We start from the raw sequence: 26,277 nt of genomic DNA, 5'->3' as shown, positions 1-26,277 counted from the left end.
TTTTAAAAATACATGGTTTTAATCCCCCATTGCCACAAATGTATTCAGAACAAAGGCAGCAACACGAATTAGGTTACTGTACATTTCACTCAGTGTATGCTCCAAAAGTAGGAATTAATAATGAAGATGCTTTTTGGCCTGAAATGGCTGTTCAAACAATTATGTACTTAGTTTCTTCCAACAAATGCATTCGGCGTTATTGTTTTTGCCTCCATAGCAAAGCACCCAAAAGACTAAAACCTTTCATTCCCAGCAAAGGCCGCTATTGGTCACCGTCAATAAAAGCATAAAAGCATTTATTTCCCACGTTTGTCAAATTAACAGCATACTCCATCTCCCATAGGACTTGTAAGGTTCATTAACCTTTCTGTGAAGTGGGACAGGTTTTCAGCAGTTACCATAACCTCTGTCTCGCTTGCACCTCAATTATAATAGAAGAATTAAACATCCGGCCATTCAAAACAGTAATGCGGCCTCTTAAATCCCTTTGTACTGGCTCTCAGTTGTTAATGACTAAAGACACTGCATGAACCGGAGTTATCAACACACATAACTATGGACACAGGCAAATGGCCACTCTTAAACACTAATGACTAAACATGCTCCGCTTTGATGGCCACATTTTATCTGCTTCAAAACCATCGAGCCTCGGTAGTATAAATGATTGTTGATTCTAAATGAAAGTGAGAACTTCGTCTGGGAAATCCAACAGAATTATTAGATTTTTTTTTTTTTTTTTTACTCAGGGCAAAATTTTCATCAAAGTAAAAAAAATAACCTTGAACTAATTAACAGGTCAATTACACGCCTGTTGATCCTTTTTTAATTTCTAATAAATTAATTGTGTGGGCACGGAGTTCACCGCCTTGTCCACCTACTCCTATATCACTTCCTGCAGCCCTCAAGGTTTTCATTTAACAAACTTTTTATTAATACACTTCATTTTCATAACCGCCCCCTTAGAAAGCTTTCATCAAAATCTTCATAAAAAAATTCTACCTCTAATCTCATCTTGTTAGATAACTGTAAGATTTGTGCTGCTGCTAGTAGGCAAAAAGAAACAGGGATTTTCCAGTGCCACCCCCGTGAGCCAAGCAAGCCCTATATGGGTACATGTCAATGCTTTTATTTGCTTGTTATGCTGATGAAGCTAACAGGGCAGGGCGAGTGGGCAGCCTTGTGCACCATCCAGGATTCCCTTCAAATGACTCAGCCAACCCCCACTCAATCTGACTGTTACCTTGGGAACTCTGGGCTTCCCTCAATATCACTGTAGACTCGTCACTACCAGCGAACACACACACAGTCAAGAAATGGCCTATCGGTGAAATTATCTTATTAAAGTGCTATGACCACTGCCCTGTTAAGCCCAATCTGCTCTATGAGAAGAAGATGACCAACACAGCAAGGCCACTGTATGAAGAGGAATGTAATGTATGCAAATGAGATCAGATAGATTATAGTTATGAGTGGATAGTTTCTTATCCAGTGATTCGAGTAATAATGTGCTTCTCAGCTAATGAACTGAGTCTGAAGAAGTCTTGGTTCTTCACATTATATGTCAGCTGATGTCAGGATACAGTTGAGTTAATAACTGGACAGTTTGTGTTTCCAGCTCACCTCATTACCAAAGCCAAATGAGCTACTAAAGCCATTAGTCCAGTGGGCTCTATTGTTAAGTGGGTTAATTTGTCAATGCACTCAAGCACATCAAGGATTATTCCCCATAACCTGTCCTGGCTAGACCTGTTCATTTATCCCCAACCAAGTCTCAAGCCATAGCTACTGATTTATACTTACCCCTAACTAAATTGTGGATTTGACTAAGACTAGATTTCCTCACTCTGCCAAGGCATTACTGCCAAAAATACTGCAGATTAAGATAACTTGTTACTCTTCTCAAATAATTGGTTTATAATTATTATAATACAAACTTTTAAATGTCATAGATCATTCACCCAAAGTCTATGTCCTTGGTGACTCCACTCTAATATATAATTTTAAATAACTGTATATGGTCCATTTGTATCTGGTGTCTCACACACATATCGCACTTCAGTTTGTTTAAAAGCCCTGTGCCACCAGCTCCACATGGCCGCAAAGGCTGGACACAGTAAAACAAGGTGGAGATGGAGAAGGTGAAGCAGTTTGTGAGCGGCCTCCATCTGGCTCAAGCGGTCATCTGCCTGCTCCATGGAGCACCACTGCTCTTTAGCGGCTGCAGTGCACTGGACCTCAGGTTCAGAGTCAGTACGAGAAGAGTGAAGCCATCTGGTGAAGCTGTATGCTAGAACTCACTGCATTTGAATAAAGTTATGGCTATCCAAGCATTTGTACTGGGTACAGACTTCATGACTAATGCTTACAATACTGTATAAATTCTAACATTTTAAAACTAAGCAAACAAGCAGATGGCTAAGTGTCCAACAATCACACAATGAAACAAGTATAGTAAATTAGACCTTCTTTCTGAGCATACAAATCTGATGGTAACAACATTTAAGGAGAGAACTCCATGTGAATTGTGGACCAGTATTGATCCATGCACAAATCAGAGCTTCCCCAGGACTCGCTGGCTAAATCAGTTTGCTGGTATAGTAGCATCTGCCTGTGTGGTCCTTGACATTGTACAGTATATTATTATTAATTATTATGATTAAACTTTTACAATAAGTCCTATTTTAATCTGCCTAGTATCCTCTAAATCTATCATTCCTCTTTAAACTGATTATTCTCTTTGTTAAATATCTCGTCACCCCATAAAACCAAACATGTTTAACCTGTGAACACTTCTGCTTGGTTCACTTGGAGACGCAGACTTTTAATTCACAATAACCCTGCAAATGAATGGGCTTAATTACCGCGGAGTAGATGAGGGAGGCTGTCATAAGCACTTGGCTGCAGTGGAATAGGCGAGTGGGGGGAGGGGGGAGTAGCTGTGGCGCTGCAAGTCCAGCCTCAGAAATAGAGCTGTGAACACCATCTGTCATGCTCTCTCTACCCGTCTGTTAGCCTGACTGCAAGTACCAGGGAGAAGGAGGCTCTCCGAAGTGCAGGGAAAAGGACGTGGGTGCTGCCTGGCGTAGGTGTGGGTGCGCGGGGCGTGGAGGAGGAGAGGCACCGCTGATACACAGTGTATTGAGGTGCATGAGTAAGACTTAGTGCTGATAAAGGGAAGCTGTTTCTCCCACACAGAAATGGATGGAGAACAGGGTGGGCCGCTGGGTAGTCCTGGTGAAACAGCACCCTGCATGCACCCACCACATCTTTACAAAGTCCCACCCACTGGCCGTGTTCTGAAGAGGACTCCGAACAGGAAGTGATGAAAGTGAATTAAACCAAAAGAGGGCTCATCTTTCTCCCTCAGGCTGATAAATGTATAACTAAAGATGTGAAAAGTTTCAAAAACTTTGGCCTTTGGTGGTACTTGAACTATGCTTTACCCCTATAAAACATCGTCATATTATGTTTTAGGCTAGTAACTGTAGACAGTGTGGGCTATTCATGAATTCCCACCAAGACTGGGCCATGCCAGGTGTACAAATGTCCATTCTCAATATACTCTTAGGAAAGGTAGCTTTCTGACATTTTTCTTTTGTTAAAGTAACTCTCAGGAGATAAAATGATTGCCCTTCACTACAAATCCTTAGTACATGTCCATCACAGTCAAGTTTCCATGGCATACAACACATCAAAAATGACAGCTTTTTTAAAATGATATGATACTTGTTGTAGACTATTGAAACATACCAGAACTATAAAAATGTTATATGATGTGTAATTAATATAGCAATTGTATTAGCATTGTAAGGTAAGTATTAGAGCAAAGCAGCCAATTCTGATGGTTTCTGTTTTTACCTCTGTCAGTACTGTAGTGGGTCCCACACTGCCCACTTTGTGATTCACTCACTCCAACACAAGTGGGTATTCCTGAAACATGAGCGGAGCCTAGTCATTTTCTACTAAATATTCCCGTTCACTCTGTGCCGTTTGTATTGAATAATATTTATTACTGTTATATTTAAATTAGCTTTATGTAATAATTAAAATGTTATATATGGCTTTTTGTTTAATCAAATATATATTATATAGAGGAAAGTTGGTCAATAATGATGACATTAGAAGCCAAAAAACACATACAAATAAAATTCATAAAGTTGTGCAAAGAAGCTATATGTGCAAAATATATATACGCATAATATAAGTTAAAATAATTCAACCATGCTGACATAACAACACCAATTTCCTCAACAGACTCAGAGAAGGCACGTCAATGTAAGTTATTGTGGCCTATTTTGAATGAAGCTTAATTAATTAGTGGACCAAAATATATTCAATAATCTTGTACCGAAGTACAACCTTATTAGTTCAAATAAACCTAATTACATTTGATAATTAGCTTTATTTGAGCTAATAATCTATATTTGCAGTTGGGTAAAATACAGGCTGTGCTGTACAGCTACAAAATGACTAGTGGTGTGAGGCTCAGATTGGCAGCCTTTATCCTAGGGCAGCTGTGACTACAGAAGTGTGGAATGTTTGTAACATGAATGAGCTGGACTATAGTGCTAGGAGAGGTGTGTCAGGCTTGTGAAAGTCTTTACAACACCCTTATTGTTATTACAAAACAGAAAACATTCCCTGTAAGTCTATCTTTATTTATTGTAGAGGATGTATAATCTCGATTATGTATTTGCAGTTAAATTGCTTGTCTCAACATAGGCTCCAGATGGTTGTGACATCTATTGGAATATTTTTGCAACTTTCTTTCAAAGTCTGAAATGTTTCGAACCCTAACTCTCTCTAAAATAATGAAAACTAGTCCACTCTGCAACCCCATTTAACTGTTTATATTATTGCTACACTGGCCCAATTAACAGCTGCCAATCATTTATTCTAAAAAAGTTAAATGCTATATGCTCCGCCTCCACAGCAGGGGTCCCACAGGAAATCCCGCCCACCATGTGAGAATGTCCTGTAGATAAGTGTGATGCCTCACCAAAGGGTCACTTGGTAAGATGCGTCTTCTAAAGTCAGACCAGTCTTTTTATGAAGGCAGGAGCTGTGTTTGTTGGTTTAAGAAACAGCGTCCTTCTCTTATTTCTCTGCATCATAACATCCATTGTTTTCTCTGTATTGAAATGATATTAAAAAGGGCAAGGGGTGTCATGGAGAGTGAGTTTTTGAGATATGGGAAAATGTTGCATCCTCAAATGTTGACTACTTGTTTCTATGGTGATGGGTTTGGATGCTTGAGGCGGCAGGACTCCTGGTATTTCTAAATAAAGCTTCTTCTCGCTGATAAGTGTTGGAAAGACTGCACAAGCTCATGTATTGAGACATCGAGGCTTTCAGTACTTATGTCTGTGTTAATATTTATAAGTATTGAACATTTTATTTTGGTGATAGCCTTAGCATTTTATAGTCATTGCCGCAACTTTCTCCAAGAAAAGTAAAGGTTACATGGAATATGCCAGTAATGAACCTCAAAATGTTTAACGAAGATTCGTACCTTTTGTTTATGGATGCATAATAGCAGTCAGTTAAAGTATTTTCATCTGAAAAATATATATCCAGAACAGAAGAAATGCAAGAAATCCCGAATAGTCATTATTGTGTGGTTAAGTGTCAGGTGTGCAGTGTGAGAGTAAAATTTTTTTTATCTAAAATTTACTATAAAGTGTAACTATTTAGTCTTTTTGAAAGATCAAAGTTTAAGAACTGGCCTTTCCTGAGCTGTAATTCTTTTATCTACCTGTGGGTGGCGCTTGTGCGTGCAGAAACCTCCACAGGCCTGCAGACTGAGGTGTACTTGATGCCTGTGATGGGGGACTTCCACGCTTACCTCAAGTGGGTTTTGGGCCATTTCACAGACAACATATTTAGTGGTTTTCCTCCCACTCAAAGATACAGCGTGCTGCAGTGAGCAGCCAAGTCTATTAAACAAACATCTCTGTGTACAATTTGCAGAGCTTCTGGGGGTGAGGGAGTTTAACCTTACTATCTCTGTGGAAAAGGCTTATGGAGAAAAGCTTCTTCTTTATTTGGGTGACAAGAGTTTCTAGGCAACAAGAGGTCATTAATAATATGGGACACTATTTTATGCAATCATCTCTATCTGTTAAATTAAATTTTAGAAATATACTTGCTGGTTGCTAATAATATAACCCTAGTCAGTTCATGAACCATACTGAACCAAATTTTTATCTTTTAATTAGTAATAAGAGCACCTTGAACTGTATTCTAAATATATAAATTAGTCAAAGCTACTTCACTTTTGTAAAGGTCTAAATTTGCACCTCCATTGTACAGATCATATAAAAGAAAGAAATTGACTACATTCATTTGTTCTAATATGTTTCTTACATTATAATTGTTTTTGTCTTTTATCTTTCTTACGAAGATTCTGACTGCCCTGTACCTTTTTTATTTATATTGCAGGGCACTTCACTCAAAAAAGGACACATAAAAGGCACCACACTAACTGGTAAGTGATTGTTTATCCTATTCCTTTTGTTTCTAATGTAGCGGCCTGCTAATTTTGAAATGACTCACATCAGATTAGCATGAATAAAAATAGTATTTGTTATATTGTCTGTTTGGTTGAGATGGTGAGAATTGCACTGTATATGTTTATCTTCACCTTACCTTTCCAGCTTTTATCATTAACGTCTATGTCTTGTACCATGCAGACTATCGCCCACCGACACCACCAAGCAAATCTGGCTTTCACCGTTACCAGTTCATGTTGTTAGAGCAGCCGGCAGACGCCCAAGTGACACTGACTGAGGCAGAGAAGTCTAGCCGAGGTAAACAGCCTGTACTCCGGCACCTTGACTTTACACCATTGTTTTTGCTGTAGAATGATTTTTGAATGATCTGACTCCCTGTGTTTCTGACACTGAAGGGACATCTTTCTACTTATTATCCTTACTATTTGTTAGGTTTGTACCTTAAAATATGTTGGTGAATTTCCAAACAATATGGCAGTAAAAATGGCCTGAAAATTGTTACTTTAAAAAATAATTACAATCAGTATTTTAGTTTCAATAGTGTAAAGTTCGAGTCAATAAGTGAATCACTATTTGTAGAATGTGTATGTCTAGTGTTGACTAGGAAGAGTCCACCATTAAATTCTCCATATTTATTACATTAATACAGTACTTATCTGTATTGTTTCACTTGGAATATTGAAGACAGTTTATATTTACAAATAAAAAATTCCAAGCTAAACTTCTCAAATAGAATAATGACATAATATACATAGTAAGTGGCTGTATTTAGGCGGTGAGGGTCCAAGAAAGTTTCCTAGAACATGACAAATACAGAGGAAGTCAAATTCTCCACTGACAACTCCCACTGATTTTGTGTTGAATCAGCACTAAAAGCTTTTGTACTTTCGTGAAGCATTTGTGGTTTTAAGCTTTCTATTTACATCTGTTGTCTCATCTTAGTGTCAATATATCACGTCTCAATGACATTTTATTTTTACACAGCTTATATCATTAACCACTGCCACATTTGGTTCATTCAGAATAAGATTTGTGTGTTATATAATACATTAGTGAATACCATACACCAACGCATTGCCCTGGTTTTTCCGGTTATGATCAACAATGGCTATTTGACATAATTTGCAAATAATTATAAACATTTAACCAAAGCATTTCAAGTTGCTTCAAGTGGACAATTTCCTTCAAGTGGTTGAACTTAACAAGGGACATGTTAATGAGGTTATCAAGAAGGACTGCTGTGGTATTGTTGGCTCCCACGCACACCTGCACAAGTCTGTCTCGCCCCTGTCTATTCTCTGCATAAGTTGAAATCCCTGTCAACCGTGTCAATAATGTGCATATTTAATTCAAATCACTGATAACATTATACACATCCATAGACCATGTCTCTGAAGACATTGTTTGTTATTGTTTTGTTTGTACTTCCTGACTTCTCCTACCCCCTGAAGAACAGTTTCTGAAATGTGGGCTCTACTCCTTGATACAGTACCCCACAGGAGGCGTGTCAGTCTGTCGGTTCTAGTCGGGTCATGGGCGCTGATTTGAAAAGGAGGAAAAGGAGGAAAAGGAGGTTTGAGACTTGAAACTCTGTGGACGCTAGTGAGGGGAGCTGCCAGTCTGCGCTGTTTGAAGTTTTGACAGCTATGTCAGCAAACAATCGCAGCATATTAGGCTGAACTCAGTGTGATGTCAAAAAACTGCAAAAAGTGAAATGTCAAAAAGGTGTACTTTGGAGCTGTTCTCCCTAACTCACATTTGGAAACTCTTGATTCATTGCTTTGCTTCAAGTCAAAACTCATTTAGCTTTTTGTGCCGTCAATAATACTGGAATAGCTTAACATGCAAGAGCTCTTTTTTCTTTTTTACTAATTCTGAATAGGGATGCACCGATCCATCTTTTTCTGTTCCAATACCGATGTCAATATTAGGCTTTATGTATCTACCCATACCCGCTATCAACCTATACTACTGCAGATACTGAAAACATCATTTATTTCCTTTAAACACAAAACAGCATATGGTTAAAATTGTCCAAATATGTTTTGTAATTACAGAACACTTTTGTAAAAATACAAGTTTAATATTGAGAAGTAAATCATCTTATTACATAATTTTATGATGGATTGGATATCTGCTTCCAAGATATCAGTTTAGCCGACATCTGATGCACCAAAATGTTTTATATCAACATCAATATCCGATAGCAGTATTGTATCGGGGCATCCCTAATTCTGAAAATGTTTGTATATTATTAAAGCATAAACAATATAATAACGCTATCTCCAAAACAATATTTTGACCATACTTTTGTTTATGGTTGAAATTTGATTGTGAATGTACTCTTGTCCTTGAAATAGAGAAATACTTGCTCACTCTTTTTATTGACATTTTCCAAAATTGGGTTTATGCTCCGAGCTCTAATATTCACCCCATTTCTTCTGCCATTGAATTGAGTGGGTCCACCCATCCTCAATTAACATGATGAGTTCACCTCCAGATGTAGCACTTCCTTTCTTCTCTATGAAATTAGCTCATCCAGTCCCAGATAATGAAATGTTTCGTTTGATGGGAATAGCTGGCCATGATGATTGCTCAATAGATAAACATACACAGTATCAGCACACGAAATGAAGGCATACATCACCTCACAGTTAATATGCAAACACAGAGGATATTTTACAGTCATTATTTGGAGCTATATTCCATGCTGTACCTGCTGCATTATTTTTGGCCTCCTCTTGGCCGACAACACGGTTTCCCCACACAAACAACGAAAGAGGAACCGAAGGGAATCCCTGTCTCCCCACCTCCTCCGTTAAGTATGTTCACTTATTAACGTCTGTCCTGCCTCCATGTGGTGTGACACACAGAGCATTTCTCATAGCCCATGACATTCATTGATGTGATTTGTGAAGGGGAAGCATTTAGTTGTGGGTGGGAGTCTCCTAATGATCCTTTTCCACTTCCACTAACACAGTCATTGACTCAATTTTATCGCAAATTTCAGAGCCCTTTTTCTTTTCATCTTTGGCCCTGCCTGAAAGCTGAACAGATTTGACCAATGCTGTCCTGGCTGCTTATTTAACAAAATCTGCTCCTTTAGCATTTCCACTCCCTCGCTCAGTAGCATCGGTAAATGTTATTGTATCTTTTCTACCTAATTAACTAATGTATTTAGCTAAACTTAATATGATGTCTCTTAGCTAAGGACAACAACACTTTGTAATGAGATGGGGCAATAAACAATATGGTATAGTTAATTGCAATAAAAACAGAAAGATTTCTCTTATTTATATCACCAACAAAGTGCACAGAAAATAAATACAGAACCTATTCAGAATAACAATTTATTTTTAACTTAAGTACATGATGCATAAAATTTTTTGCCCATCAGCAATTTTATGAATAGTTTGTTGTCGTGATCTTTAATTACAAAATATTACCCATAATAATCGTGACACAAAATTTCAATAGCATCCCATGTCTACGGCTGAATATTCTTACCAAAGAGGCTCAGATTTGTATGATGATTTTTAATACAGCAATACTGCAATAGAATGATTCCACACATTTCTTCTACTGCATAGTTAGTGAGCATTAGGAACAATGGTAGGTGATGCAGTGCTGGTGCGAGGGGTCAGTGAGCTTTGATTGACTGAATAAAGTGACTGTTGTGCACTTGGCTCAGTTCTCAGGGGCGTGATGAGAAGAGGGAATCCCGTGTCTGTGGCTGTCCCTGACTGTGCCCGCCCTGGTGCCAGGGTGGGTGGGGGTGGGCGGGTGTGGGGCAGGCGTGGGCATGCAGACCCTCATGATACTTGTCAGCCACTTGGCAAGCCCTCAATATGTGCTGCTACTGTTTAGTCCCCGCGAGTCAGTTTGTGGAGGAAACAGTGTTACAATCGGGGGCATGTTAGTGTTACTGCAGCCTACACACACATGCACATACACAACCCTCTGACCCCAGTTCATCCAAACATACCCAGCAAACACCACAAGAACAGTTGGAGTTTTTAAAAATGAAAAATTGAACAAATCCGTCTGGCTGTTTTTTCTGGTAAATTACACAATAGTAGAAGTACACTCAGTGATGATCACATTGTGCGAATGAATGGATCACAGTGGAGTTAGCTGCCGCTGCACGTTGCTCATCTTGCCTCCTGGAGCCCCTACTGCCAGCTCAGCACACTCCACAGTAATTGAAGCCATTTGCAATGTTGCAGTGTGGTAATGGGCAGATCCATGTCTACCACCCACCCACAGCCTCTACCATTAATCAGAGCAGCGTGGAGTCACACAGCCACCATTCGGGAGCTACTGTGGGGCCTGAGTTTCAGCCAGCAGTCGATGCCTCAGAGCAGCACTTTGGCATTTTTAAGTTTTTTGGCCTCTCTTTTTTTCTTTTTTTTTTTTTTACACTTCCTTGTCAAGTACAAGTATTCTCAAAAACAAAACTTTACACTGCTAAATATAGGTTTGCTAAAACTAATATTGTCTTTTTTGAAATATGAGATATGAGAAAAAATATAAAATTACATCAAATGTCTCACTTACAGTTAATGCAAATGTAGGCTTTGCAGATTGTGGTGATATAAAATAAAGCTATCTGCATCTACTAAAAGTTCACACTTTATTGCAAATCTACCTGTCTCTCACACAGAATATTGCTGAGGCTGACCAACTGGAGGAGTATTTGGGAAAATGTGTGTTTAAATATAGAGCTGCATTTAAAACAAAAACTGTGAATCACAATATGGCAATTTTACCAAAATACCATATAGGAATGAGATCACAGTATGTTTATATCACAATAATTTATTAACATTATCCATTGGAGTGTACAATAGGTGCATGTTTATCTCTCTTTTCATGACGGAGTGTTGCAGGGTTGACCTCTCTGGATACTCTGGTAGTGTGTCTCACCTCCTCCATACAAAAGCATATGTGTGTGCAACCCACCCTTCAGTGAATATTTGTGCGTGCATGGTTGTCTGTGTGTATGTGTGTGTGTATTAGCCCAACAACTAACTGGCCTCTGCCCAGAACACACTCCACCTAAGGCCCGTAGTTACTGGGATAGGTTCCAGCCACCTGCGAGCATAACAGAAAAGAGCGTCAGATGATTGCATACATTCTCCAACCGCATTTATTTATACTGTTTTGCCTTGCTGCACATACTTCCCATAGCTATGCCAATAATCCCTCTTAAGTGAAGTATATATGCAGTGTGACAGCCTCTAAGAATACACTCCAAATATATCCTTCATGTGTGCCATATTTCTTAAGGACCGCATCTCCGAAGTGACAGCGCTTATGACAATGTGAGCTGCTAAAATGACAGCAGGCTGTGAGGAGCGATCGGCAGCCAAAATCTCTGTGACACCCTTTCCCGACCCAGGTCCTATCACAACCAGCATCTGCCCTGTGAAACCATGACAGCATACAGAGCACACTGACGCACTCACATCCATCAGTCTCTTTGTAAATGCATTTTTGTGAGGGAAATAACAAAGTGAGATGCTATTATGTGATTATTAACCACCACTTATTAATCCTGCTTGTTCTTAAAAAAAAGACACCAGCCACACCTCTACATGCAGCTTTTCTGTATCTGCTTAAAGCAGGTCTAAACAAAGGAGAGGTGGAAACTAGAGGCAAGGCAGGAAGAATTGACTATCACTATCTGTGTTTTCCATGGTCCAGCAGATGGGAGCGGCAGAAGAGCGCCGTACTACAAACAGACTATTTTAAGGACACTTGTAAGGCTTTGTGTATTATCAGCAAGTGACCACAGATAACAGGAATTCAGCTTATTTTGAGCAAGACATTACACAGCTACTATGTTTGTGTAAAGTAAATGTAATACAGTACAGAATGGCTCAGAAACAAGTATGTAGCATATCCTATCCACATTAAAAGGTCACTGTAGTTTAGTCCTGCATTTCAGTTTTGAATTGGTAATACACACACACACATCTGTTCCAATACTGATGTTGATACTTTGGCTTTAAGTATCTACCAATATCAGCCAATACCAGGGCAGAGACTGAAAATATATTATTGTCTTTAATCACAAATGACATATGGTAAACAATTATCCAAATTATTATTCTGGGCCAACATTGGACAGTAAATCTTATTATACCAATTTATAATCTAAATGGAAAATTGACATCTTCGATATCTAGGAAGTCGTTATTCGATCCATAAAAATTTTCAATAGTGGCGCTGATATCCCATACCAGTATCATCACGGTGCGTGCATCCCTACTCCCCATTTTTTTCGTGCTTTGATGTAATGATTCTAAGCACCTACAAAACAAATATTCATTTTGAAACAAGAAATCCTAAAACAAAAGAGGTTTGAGATGCTAGCAGTACCTGTTTCTAAGTCGTGTTAAACCCTCTTTCACTGGAGGGGTTCTGCAGAGGCGGCGCATTACTCTTACTTCACCTTTGGCCAAAAGGTCACTGGGGTCATGTCCTGTCTGGTGTTGGGGTCACCTAACTCTATTGCCCCTACATGATTATGAGAGCACCCTGCAGGTCGTCCCTGGTAGCCCAGTGCTGTCTGCTCATCTCTGGGTCATTATTCATCCAATTGTCCACCTGAGCCAAGACCTGACCCGACCCCTGTAAGCTGCCACTCATTCAAGTATAGGCTAAAGAGGCACCCATAGTATTACCTTGCAAAGATGAATAGGTAAAAATCCTCCTCATGTTTAGGGTTTATCACCTCTGACTCTTAAATATAAATGTTTACAACAACAGGACACAAAAAGATATATTTAATTTATTTTTAATATGGAAAAGTAATAATCTCTTCCAACACTGAAAATGCAAATGCAAACAAAAGCGATCTGTGTAGAGTCTTTTGCAGTAAACAGCCACTGAAGTTTATAAAAATATCTTTACATTTTAAATGTTAAGAAAGCTACATACGAGTAATAGAAAGAGCAAATACAACAATTGAATGAGGAAAAAGTAATTACAAACACTCCTACCAGATTTTTTGTTGGGTTCACTCACAGTTTTATGACAACATCTAGAAATGTATCATCTTTAGGCCCTGAGTAACACTATTTGGGTTTGCAAAATGCATTCTTGAGCGAATAAATTATAGTCATTAAAACACATATTGCAGTGTTCATTTTTTGGCAGTATGCACCTTGTTCTAATAAAATGCAAATTAACTGACTGTAGCTCTTAGGAGAGATGAGCGCAGAAAGTGCTGGTCTCCTGGTTTGAGCTGGAGGACACAGAGTGGCTCCCTGATGGTAAAAACAGCCTGAGCTCAAACCTGTGGAGCTGCTGCTGCTGTGGGTCAAACGCAGTCATGTAGCTCCCCTCACTGCAGGATCGCTCGCTCCGCACATTTGAAGAGATTCAATTCCTGGCTTCACTGTCTTTGAGCAGCTGTTAATGCCATTGTTACACATAAGGAAATAGCAGAATGTTAGGCATGCCTTTATTATCATTCAAAAACCAAATCCCTTTTTCCTTATTTTGGACCAATTTACTGACTTTCTTGACTACACTATAAAAGAATACTATACTGCACTGTAATTTATACGCTTTATAAGATACCCTGTGGTTAGATCCATTTACTCCCATGTGCAACCAAATAAAATAAAATGCACATTTCTCTAGGACTTCTTGAAAGTCAAATAGTTTGTTTTTTGTTGGATAAATAATTGTGAATTTGTCTTTTTTGTGCAGAGGGAAGGGGAAGCTGCAGGGATTCAGCGTTTGACAAAATCCCTAAAAGTGATATTGTCATACCAGCCGGATGGCCGTCTGGTGTTTGTTTAAAAGGGGAGGGAGGAAAAAACAGTCCAGGCGATTGAATCATATCTTGTTGCCAATACGTCCTTGCGTTCCCACCTCCATCATTACCGCAACATGTTTTATTTTGAGCAGAGCTGTTCTCAGTGACTCACATCTCCAAGCCATGTGCTGCTGAGTTAGGCCACATATCTCTTAAACATGCACAGATCTGTGGTGGGAATGCACTCGAGACTGCAGCTCTGACCTAACTATATCTGTACTATCTCTGTTTGAAAAATAAAGAGACTCTTATTTGTCTTTCTCTACAATAATGTTTTGTGTTATGTCTGTTGTAGGCAAATGGGATGTTGACGCCTTCCTAAAGCGGGCTGGACTTGGAGCACCTGTGGCCACTCTGCAGTACCTCACTCAAAACTATAGAGACTGAGAATTATGGTTTCAAGTTTTCTTAGAAATAAAATATCCCAAAATTATTTTATAGGCATCTTGTTTCTTTTGCTCTTGCACAAAAGCATACATTATGAATTCTCTATTAAACGTTTGGAATTTTGGAGATTGCTGTTACTATGTATGACATAATATTATTCTTCTGTTTTTTAAAGTAGTGCTGGTGAAATTCTGGTTTATTTTGCTGCAGGTTTTAGTATCAGAGGGGGTTGGGAGGATTTGGGAGATAGTTTTTGACCTCACTGGGGACTTCGCTTTAGTTTCCAAACAGAGAAGGAAGATGGCTCGATATCACAACTTGGTGTGGAAAGAGTTGATTCTAAATTCAGGGGCGGAAACACGTCAGGGCCTAAAAAAGGAAGTAGGAGGTGAAACCGAGACCGCAGCACTGCCGGATGCCACAGTGGAACTTAAACCAAAATACTCTATAGTGACAGGGCAGGGGGAGGGACTGCCCAGTCTGTGGTGAAATGAACTGTGTTTGTGTAATTGTTTATCATATTTCCATTGACCCAACTGTTGAATTGTCATAACCATACTCTTTTCTTTTTTCTGAATGGCTGAAGTAAAAGCATCTAAAGTGGTTTATTTGTCCTTGGTCTAGTGTCTTTCTTAACTTTGGTCTGTTGTATGCAAGGCCTACCTGTCAGGTCTGCAGAGACTGGTCTGGATAAACTTTTCAACCCTACTTTTCAGACTTTATGGGCCTTTATACGGGTGGGTCAGAGTACCCCCCAGGAGGAAATATCGGTTTCTAACCAGCAATCCTCCTCTGGGATGACCTTGTATCAATACCCCAGATGTCTGTAAAAAGCTGGATTTCCATGAGGGACTTTGATGTTGTGATGATCAATCTTTAGTTGGTGGTTGCATTGACCCTGGTTTGGTGTCTCATCAGTGGGGCAGGCAGAAGTAGGTAACAGAGGTTTTTGTTCCTTTGGTGATTAAGCCAGCATCGCTAAACCCCTGTGTGGCCTCCTCATGAACTCTGGGAGATCATTGATCACATTGTCCAGCATCCTCTTTGTTTTCTCGCCCGATTCACAGTCAAAGCATCAAGCCCACAAACAAAACAACTAAACAGTGAACAAAAGCACTGTCTGCAAGTCTCCGTCTGGTGTTTGGAGTGCTGCTCTTGACCTTGTTTTACCCATTCCATTTGCCTCATGAAATTATTATTTTTTTAACCAATTGGCAACAATAGCATGATGCCAAGTAAGAGCACATTATTCCAAATCCACCTACTGAATCCATCAGTGCATCATTGAAATGCCAAGATTTGTGCATCCAAATAGACATTGCATGCTTTATATCTGGGAGATATCCTGCCAAAACAGCTGGGTTTGCTGCTCAGCATCCGTGAACGTGTTTATTTTTATTCCAAATGTCGGGAGAGTTGAAGTATAATGATTAAGGAAAAACTGACAGCTGTAGTTTCACTGCTGTATATTGAATACTTTAAAAAATATTTTCTCCTCCCCCGATGATATAGAAACAAGTTTAATAATTCTTAATTTATTCAAACTCACATTAATTAAAGTGGAATTTGTATAATCAATTGCCTAAACGGTACTAAGTAATCTACATACAAGTCTTCATTCTTATTTTCTTTCTGCTGCTAAGCGATTGTATGCAGTACTTTTCACAGGAGAATTCATGATGCACATTGCACCTCATTGTTTGTCTTTCACAATGACACCCTCATTGTTTAGAAGACGGACAGTTACCCATAATGCAGTGTACTATATATACAGTATAGCCTGAATAGTGTAAAAAAAAAAAAAAAACACACACACAAAGTTGGTGGACTAGAGCTAATGAGTGAATATCGATTTTTGAAAAACATAATTTACAAACATAAATATTGCTAAAGTAGAAATGTTAACCATATAGTTATTTTGACCCTTGAACTGTAATCCTTAAAGTGATGATCTGGCATTTTAACTCAACTTATGTGTTAAGTGGATAGGTGTTTATTGTGTACAAATGAACTTGTTTAATCTTCAGAAATTACAAGAAACCACCAATTTCTGTAAATGTTTTTCTTTTATTTCAGTTTCCTTTTGTAAAATAAGCAAAAACATAGTAATGTTACTATATTTACACATCAGCCCTTCAGTTTTTAAAATTAGCTGATGCTTCCATGAAATCCTCATATGCAAAGCACCTGGACGCTACAATCAAGATCTGATAGCGAGCCATTGACAAGTGCACTGCTGTCAGCTCACTCATGGTCAAGGAAATAAAACTGTTAGAGGTAGGTTCCAACTTTCCATCCACATACAAACCAGCGCCTCCCAAGAGTAATGACACCAAATAGTGATTCCAGCTCATTTGCATTCATAAAACTGGCACATGCACAGCTGTTTCCAGACATGCTCCAGTGAACATGTGCAAGTTCTTTAAGGTAAATATAGACACAGTTTACAATCCTATACTCCAATAATAGTTGAGTTAGTTAATAATAGCTGTAGTAGTTTGGAGTTAATGTGTAATGCGTTCCACTTTTATTTAGAATAGTGGCCAGTGTCTAAATTTAGTAACTACATCACAAGTTACATATATTCATATCAAGCACCTAAAATTTGTTTAGTTACAGTTACATTTATAAATTTATAATTTATCCACTTTTCAACATCCAATGAACACTTAAAATGCTTTATGTCAAGAAACCAGTCACTCACACATTCATCCACTAGAGTACACAAACACTGGAGGTGAGTTGGGTTAAAGGTCCTATGTTACACAAGTTGACTCTTGTGAGCTTTAAGTCATGTTATAATGTTGTTACCTTATCAAAAATTTAACTAGAGTTGTGTTTTGTTTCATTCACACATGTTTGAATAACAGTTCTTTGTTAGTCTGTCTACATTTCCAAAGCTCAAAATCCTCTTTTCCACCTTGTGATGTCATGAAGTGGTAGTTTTCAAGTTAACAGCTGTCTTTTCACTTTAGTTCAGAGATTGGCAATTCCAGGCCTGAAATTATCCAAACAATTCTAGTGAAGGTGTATGGAGTTTTAAAATACAGTGGAGCACTTTTGTATTACCACATGACATCACAAGGGGTCTGAGAAGAGAACTCAACCTAAATATGCAATATTTGTCTATAAAACATGTATGAATAAAAACAAAACACACCTCCAGGTATGTTTTTGATGAGGAAACAACATTATAACAAAGATTACAAAATAGCTTAATATGGGCCCCTTAAGTGTCTTGCCCAGTGGCACAACATTATGCACTTAATGAACCAAGTACTGCATTCTTGGCCTGACTGTTCCATAGAAAGTCTTGCAATAGACACATTTTCATGAATACAAAGAATGTGAAAGTCTCTTAATGAGTAAGAACATTCTTGTGGTTGTAGTAATATGGCACTGTATGCTGTAATATATCCACCTATGATTAATATGCTCTGAAATAAAATGTACAACTGCTGTAGCACAGATTTCAACTTGTTTCACATTCTCTTTCAGGCTGGTGCAGAAGGAGCAGGATGGCCCTGGTTGTGTTGTGACTGCCAGTGAAGAGACACACAGAGGCTGGCCCTGTCTGTGGTAATGAGACACACAAGATCACTGCTGCTCTATTTGTGCAAGCCCCCTAAACACCGAAGCATGAATCAGACTTATTCTCCCACACACTATGTTTACACTTCGCCTTCATTGAGGTACTATTCATTTCTCAAGTATCCAAGCACTGACGTTTCATTCAGTTTTTTACCGCTAGTTATGTTTTTTATTCTTACTATACTAGGTCATGTTAGGTCAAAATAGACAATTTCTAGATGGCAGTTACAAAAGGGGAATATTTCAGATCTAAAAATAGCTTTGAATGAGTATTGGTAAATTGTCTAAAAAGTGATCCATGACACGCTGTCCACTGTCATCTGTGTGAACGTCTTTGACTTCCGATCACTTTTCCACTACTACTTCACCCGGAACTCATATGCCCAAATACAGAAAAGAAAAGGCGGAGCCGGACACTGCCTTATTTGGAGTTTCCACTAAAAGCGGTCAACTTGGGTTCTATGGGTTTACACAGATCATGCACTATTTACAAACCATTAAGTTTGCGTTCAGTTGTTTATAACGCAGTGTAACTATTTGATATGAGTTGAAACAGTATCTAAAGAACACTTAAACTAAAAGAAGTAAAGCTAAAGCTGGAGACAATGGCAACTTGCGCTGTTTATCTTTCTTACATACTCGCGTAAAGTTCACAGTGTACCTGATAATCCACCAAATGGTGCACCACATGGTTTCTCTGTGACACAGATAACAGTGTTTTCCGCAAGGACAAGAACACAAAAGAAAACAATCCAGATCAGATGCCACCGCAGCTTTTGTCTCAACTTTGTAGTCTACCCTATCTATCTCTCGGAGCCTTTACCTTCCACAGTAGTTTCCACCAACTAACTGACGCTAGCGGAGGACCTGGCTCTCGGGCTGCTCTGTCCATATATGGTCATCTACGTCACACAAATGTTCCAACCCCCTATTTAATACGGCCTGACTGGAGTCCCCTATCCAGCTCCAATAGAGCAAGTAGAGCCGCTCTTGTGCAACCAACACCACCACCTCCTCCTTCATTGATTCACTGACTTCATATTCTTCCCACAAGCAGCCCATAAGCTTCCACTGTGATCACTTTAATAGCAACTACAGCTTCTGCGCACGAGAGGAGGCACCGGCGTGACTGTCGCTACTCTTTTAAGCCAGCGCGGGATACTTTTGGATGCCGGCGTTGTACCTGCGCCTTTTCGCTTTATCCTCACCTTTACTTTTTTGAGCCGGATCCTTGCGCGGGTTGTCCCTACTCTAAATGTGGGACTCTATATAACTGCTATGACAGGGAAACTAGCGGAGAAGCTCCCTCTTACCATGAGCAGTTTAATTAACACCATCCCTGATAGCCTGTATCCCGAGGAGGACATCCCGACGTCAATGAATATTTTTACCAGTTCGGAATCTATAAACCACTACTCACAGATGAACACAGGTAAGCTTTTACTTTACGGGATGAACTTGTTTTGTGTTGGGCAAAAGTGTGTGAAAAGTGTGGCGCGCGCGTAAAGGAAGGCAACAGTTGTCTGAGCGTCTGGAGCACCTGTTTGCGCTCCGCTATGGCATTACGCACGAAGCAAACACACATTTCCAAAACCTGATTTTCAAAACCTGATTTCAGAGTAATATATGACAATGTACAGTTGGGAAACTTTGAGGGAAAGGGTTTATTTGAAAAAACTTGCATTTGCTGTGCGCTTCCTCACGTCCGCGGACAAGCCTCAAAGGTTTCAAACCGGACAAAAGGCGCATATTCATCTGAAACGCGTAATTGATTTCATTATACCGAGCCAATGTTTGTAGCCTATGTAGCTCATTTTAATAAACAAAGTGAGCCGTGTTGACAAAATAATTATGACACACTCTTTTTTTTTCTTTTTCTTTCAGATTTAGGTAGACTCGCTACAAAAAGCCTAGAAAACAAAACAATCACACATATAACACAATATATATATTTTTAAGTACCCTTATTTGCTATGAGCCTAAATTAGTCTGTACATTTTCATTCATTCACAACATTTCAACTTATCATGCACGGAGGAGTTTCAGGTGGGCGTGTGTGGCAGTTCTTCCCAATGTGGACACTGTTTACGCGCCGGGCCCTTGTACCTTTTATTTATAGGCCCCTGTTATGTTAAAGTGTAGTTTTTACCCAGTGTTAGGACGGATACTTGTGCTAATTTCCATGATCTGTGCGACTCGTTGTTTCTGCTCGTTGTTGGAGACTGGCATTAAATCAATAGAATCCCACCTTCAAAGGTGATGGGTCAATGTTTCACCAAATAAATGCGTGATCATTAGCATCCACGCGGTCAAGGGTTTAGCGCACTTCAAAGTCAACAGCTTTTTTTTAAGAGTCAGAGAATAAAGGAGTTCAATTAAAAAAAATCTTTGTCAGTGGGCTATATACGTACCTCCTGCGTAAACTAAAAGAAAAATGCTTTTCTAATTAAAATGGTTAAATATCAATGTAATTACTACTGGGATAAAGTTGTGAATATTTCAGAAATAGAAACCTTAAAATAAATCAATTTTGGTATTTAAGAACACATTTCAAAAACAGAGAGAAAAGGTAGTTTGAAATCTGTCATTATTAGAAGTTATTAGAAGTAAAAAAAAATTTTGGCCTATTGAGAAAAAACGTAAATTTATATTAATTCTTCTTTTGACAGTGGACACCTTCTAACATACATTGGCTATATTTTTGTTAAAGACTGAGATTTGTAGAGAAAGATTCTAAAATAAAATCCAGAGCCATATTATCATCTGGCTGTTGTCCATAATGGCTTATTCTCTTTAATGCCTATAAATTCCTATTGAGAACTGAATAACTTTTAATGTATTGTTAAATAATAGGTATTCCAAAACGTTTTTAATGTAGCTCTCAAGTTTAGCCCTTACATATATAAATCCATCAACATTAAGCACATCTGCATGTAAGGGTTTTAAAGGCATCTCTGAAAAATGTAAATTGCTGCTCTAGTGTGCATTTGGCAACAGTACAAATATACAGCTTAAAAATGAATGAATACATCTGTGAAACTGTTGTTAAGATAATTGTATTGCATGTACTTTTTTTTTTTTTAAAAAGAGATCCCTTTTTTTGCAGTGATATTGTATGCTCCAGAATTGAAATTTAAATGGTCACGCGTGATGGATGTGGCGTCTTCCCCCTAATCCTCGTTGCAATAAAGAAATCAGATCTCTCCATTTAGTTTGGCTGCGCTCCTGAGGGACAATGACTGGATCAAAGGGGGTGTTTAGGTCTTGATTTATGAGAGCTTGTGGGATCTGAGAGAGACACACCACTGTCTCAGAGGCAACAGTCACTCACTTGACTTCAGGTCTGACAGCACACACTTCTTTATGTGAACTTTTGTGTGGACAGAAATGCAGAAAAGGGCTAATACAGGATGTTTTAATTAGGGAAGGGGATTTAAATACATTTCAGCCCTTTTTAACACCTTTGAATGTTGTTAAATTTTAATTGAATTTTGGTATTTTTTTGTTTGTTCATTTTCCTAGACAATATCATGGACTTGGGCATGGGCAGTGAAAAGGGATCCTCTGAAATCCAGTATGGCTCCAGCTTCCAGAGCAATCGCAGCGGGCAAACCGTGACCTACCTGGGGAAGTTTGCCTTTGACACCCCTCCATCGGGCAGCATTGGAGGCTCAGGCTGGTGCTCAGACAACAACATCATCAGCCTGGTGAGCGCGGGGATCTTGGGGGTCTCACCTTCGCCTGGCACGGTCACCACCCAGACCTCATCCTCCGCGGGCAGCATGGGTGGGCAGACGTCAGACATGGAGCAAGTGTATGGACCCCCGCTGCCTGCCTACTCCACCTGTAGTGATCTTTACCAGGACCAGGTGCCCTTCCACCACAGTCCAGCCACCAGCACCGCCCTGCCCTATCCCACTAACGACTACCATTCCACATCTAAAGCCTCTATGGACGGCAGCCTTTTCTCCATGATACCTGACTACAATCTTTTCCATCATCAGGGCGAAGTGGGAGTCATGGAACACAAGCCCTTCCAGACCATGGACCCTATCCGAGTCAACCCTCCGCCCATCACGCCTCTAGAGACCATCCGGGCGTTCAAAGACAAACAACAGATTCACCCTGGTTTCATCAGTGGGCAGCAGCACCCTCCCCAGCATCACCCACCGCCTCAGACTCTCACTCTAAAACCCATACGGCCGCGGAAGTACCCCAACCGTCCCAGTAAGACCCCTGTCCACGAGCGGCCCCACGCGTGCCCTGCAGAGAACTGTGACAGGCGTTTCTCTCGCTCTGATGAGCTGACTCGGCACCTGCGCATCCACACTGGGCACAAGCCTTTTCAGTGCCGGATATGCATGCGCTCTTTCAGCCGCAGTGACCACCTGACCACGCACATCCGCACTCACACAGGGGAAAAGCCTTTCTCCTGTGAATTCTGTGGACGCAAGTTTGCAAGAAGTGACGAGAGAAAGAGACACGCAAAAGTTCACCTCAAACAGAAAGACAAGAAGCCAGCAGATAAAGGCAGTGCTGCAGCTGGCAGTCACAGTTCACCCCCCAGCTCTTGTGGTGGGCCCACTGTTGGGGCATCATGACCATCCTGGACTGTACCCGAATGCCCTGAAAGACACTTAGGAAGACAGGATCAGGTCTATAGGTGACTATTCCTTTTCCTAATTTCTACTCATCCTTCTGTTTTCGAGATGGATGCTAGTTTGAGTCAGAAAAGAAAGGCTGTCACACCTTTCGAGCAACTCAGAGCCTCAGCTACTGTAACACAGTGAAACTAAATAAGGCACACTTCGTCCAGTCTGCATCGTATTTGTAAGTTTTGGAATGAACACAGTTTTGTACAAAAAATGAAAAAAATATTTTTAACTGAAAGGAGTTTGTAGGAATAGAATTAGACAAAATAACAGTGAATCTTATAATTCACCGTTGAGTTGTCTGGGATGTATCATGCATTAATTTATTTAGGCTGTTAAAAAGTGCAATTGTTTATATTTGTGTACTGTTGTTGAACCTTTTAGTGGCACTTGACTGTCTCTTTGTTTTGGTTAAAGTGTGGTGTATTTCTGAATGTTTTTTCTCAAAGAATGTGCCAAGAATATTGTGGTAATTCAGCCAATTATTACACCTGGTAGACTTGTGTCTCAAAGTCAGTGATACCACCGATTAGAATTATAACTTGATGTAGAATGAATGGGTCACATTTCTGTGGAGGACATACAAACACATTTATCATTTTGTTTTCATAAACTCTCTTTTTATTTGACTTCAAGTAAAATAGTTCAAGTCTGATATGATTTCCTGATATCTTCCATATACTGTATAATATGCAATATATTCATAACACAGCATAAATTATACAAGATCCGATAATGCAGTCAGTCAGACTGAAGTCCTTATATCATGGCACCGGTTATATGTTCAAACAAGCTATTTGTGAGATTGAATGAAAAGGGGAATACATGATACTTCAGGTATGACTATTTATAAAAAACAGTAAACACATACTTTAGTTTACCAAAATAAAAAAAACTTGTTTACATAAAATTATTTCAATTGATGATTTATAATTTAATAATTTATGTACTACAGTTGAAGTTGCACTCAATGTCAAATGTTAATGGCACCTGAGCAGTAATTGTGCATATATGTGTAAATACAGTGGTCTGCAAAAACAAACTTTCATATGACTGAATGATTATACACAAAGGCTTTTAGTTACTAAGCTGTTATAGGTCATACATGCATTTTATAGCAATCCAATGGTACCATAAATGTATTTTCTACCCTCAAAAACAGCAATTGCATGTGTATGCTTTAAATAGTTTGGGGACACCCTAATGCCGTGTATTTTCAGTCTTTTTTTTTTTTCCAATCACTTTTTTTTTTTTTTTTTTTACTGGTTTGTGTTTCTCCATTTCAATTAATATTTTGCATTTTGTCATTTCATATGCCCATTGTCTCCCCACTGTTCCTTCATGTCTGTGAGTAAAACATGTTGCAGGGAAAACCACCGTGTTCCACTTGTACTTCTTTTAGTGTTCATAACATTCATTTGTGCTTTCATTCATTTTTCTAGGGAATAAGATGATTTATATTTTCTCCCAATTAACACATAAAGGCAACAAAAATAGAAAACATTTAAATATCTGCATTGTACTGCATTAAAACAATAAGACTTATAGATATATACAAAATAAAGTATTAAAAATACGTAAAAATGCAATGCAGTAGCCTTGATATAGCCCAAGGATTTATACACAAGTTACTTTAATGTTGCAGCTGTAATAAAACAATAATGGAATTTAAAATAGCTACAATTATGGCAGTGGTCAGCACATGGGGAAATTACCTACTGAAAATATTGAGGACCCAAAGCAGCCTTTGCCTTATTGCTGCTTTTTGCAACGATTGTTATTTATTTGACCTTAGAGACTGTATAAAAGATATACTTGTAATTCAGCAGTAGGTGAAAGGTCTGCATACTGATCATTTTAGCAAACCAACATGTGGGATTATATTTTGTACATTAATAAACAGCTACACTACTTTTATTCATATTTCCAAAATCCTCACAACATCCACTACTTAATATTAATGTATATTTCATGTTATATTTGTTTTACATTTTAAGTTGATAAAAAGAAAAAAAAGAAAAAGGAAGTAGTAAACTGTAGCATCAGTGAGTAAAGAATAAATGCATATAACAAATGTACATCTGTTGTGTTAAATTGACTTTAAATACAATGGACATATACGGCAATGTTGAGAATTTATTTGACCAAATGTTTTGCACTTGATGTGTGTGATACTTGCTGGTGAGAATGGATGTTTTTAATTATAGTTTATTGAGTGTGGTTTCTCTGACAGAAAACTATGTTTATGTTCTTTGTGTTAAAGAAGGCACAGACTACCAGACTATTTCCATGTCTAAATCAAGCCATATAATTACAACCTCTCTAACTCAAAATGCCATCACTCATAGTCTCTGACTGAGGTCACTTTTGTTTTGTCATGTTTTTTGTTTTGTTTGTTTGTTTGTTTTTACATTGAATTTCAGTTCATTATTATTGAATCTTGTGTGAAAGAGTTAGCCATAAGCGTGTAACATAAATGCCTGAGTATTGCATAAAGATGTATTTACGGCAATGTCAGATCACCTTATATAATAACAGTATTATTTCCTGTGAATAATAGGTTTGTATGTATTGTCCACAGTGGGTGGCTGAAAACTCTGAAATTGGAATTCATCCTTGTTCTGTTCAGTCTTGGCTCATAGCCAATATGAGCAGCCATCTTTATGCCAAACTGGGTTGCAGGGTTGGCCGATCAAAAACAATATGTGATGAGGAGACCTCCAGAGCAGCAACAAATCAGAAATGTGACCTCTGTCTGCTCGCTGCTGAGAGCACACTTCTGCTAATGTTTGTCTAACTGTTTGATTCAGTGTTCTTGGCCTTGGGCAAGGCAATATACATGTACCCCAATAACGCCAGTTCAACATTCGGTTTAAGAAAATGTTATCATATTTTTGTGGAGATCTCACAGCATTCGTGTCATCCTACAGTCTGAAGGGTGGCTTCAGGGACCTGTTGTCTTTGCAGAAATGGATAGTCTGTTTTTGCTGTGTTTCTATCCTTTTCATCACCGTATATCCTCATGTTTGCATGTGCACGGCAATGTTTCATGGTGCTACCTTTAGACATATGGGTAGTGCATGTTCTTTATTATGCATGAAGATAGAAATTACATCTGATCTGAAGAAATACAACATGAACAATACTCACACTGGGTGATTTATTTATTTTTCTTTTTTTTTCCCCTTACACTTAGTCTTGTTAAAATGTTGTAGATGTCTTGAGCTATTTCATGTTTTATTACCTTATAATAAGGTCCTTTACGACAAGCTGAATATTGAAATGAATTTTATTATAACATTGT

General features: G+C 38.8%; 2 protein-coding genes across 3 annotated transcripts in view; both read left to right on the top strand.

The window, feature by feature from the left end:
* Nucleotides 1-15,334, top strand: part of LOC110169906 (phosphatidylethanolamine-binding protein 4) — a 40,455-nt gene extending 25,121 nt beyond the window's left edge. The window contains exons 5-7 of the mRNA XM_020935513.2: nt 6,442-6,487; nt 6,693-6,809; nt 14,639-15,334. Coding sequence (XP_020791172.1) covers nt 6,442-6,487; nt 6,693-6,809; nt 14,639-14,730 — 255 coding nt within the window. The 3' untranslated portion in view covers nt 14,731-15,334. The remainder of the gene's footprint in view (nt 1-6,441; nt 6,488-6,692; nt 6,810-14,638) is intronic.
* A 1,282-nt stretch (nt 15,335-16,616) lies between these two features.
* egr3 (early growth response 3) lies at nt 16,617-25,388 on the top strand. 2 transcript variants are annotated; one of them, XM_055162058.1, is made up of 2 exons: nt 16,617-18,309; nt 21,844-25,388. In XM_055162058.1, exon 2 carries the CDS (start codon nt 21,852-21,854, stop codon nt 22,920-22,922), a length of 1,071 nt encoding a protein of 356 aa, XP_055018033.1. In that variant the 5' UTR covers nt 16,617-18,309; nt 21,844-21,851; the 3' UTR covers nt 22,923-25,388. The 2 variants fall into 2 exon arrangements, with proteins under 2 accessions (XP_055018033.1, XP_020791149.1); XM_020935490.2 differs by lacking the exon at nt 16,617-18,309 and adding an exon at nt 18,422-19,753.
* The last annotated feature ends 889 nt before the right edge of the window (nt 25,389-26,277 follow it).

This window comes from Boleophthalmus pectinirostris, unplaced genomic scaffold (assembly GCF_026225935.1).
Source record: "Boleophthalmus pectinirostris isolate CB_2022bp ecotype Guang Dong unplaced genomic scaffold, ASM2622593v1 HiC_scaffold_4, whole genome shotgun sequence".
Classification (NCBI taxonomy): domain Eukaryota; kingdom Metazoa; phylum Chordata; class Actinopteri; order Gobiiformes; family Gobiidae; genus Boleophthalmus; species Boleophthalmus pectinirostris.
Note: the sequence above shows the minus strand (reverse complement) of the source record. Positions and strands in the feature narration are given on the sequence as shown.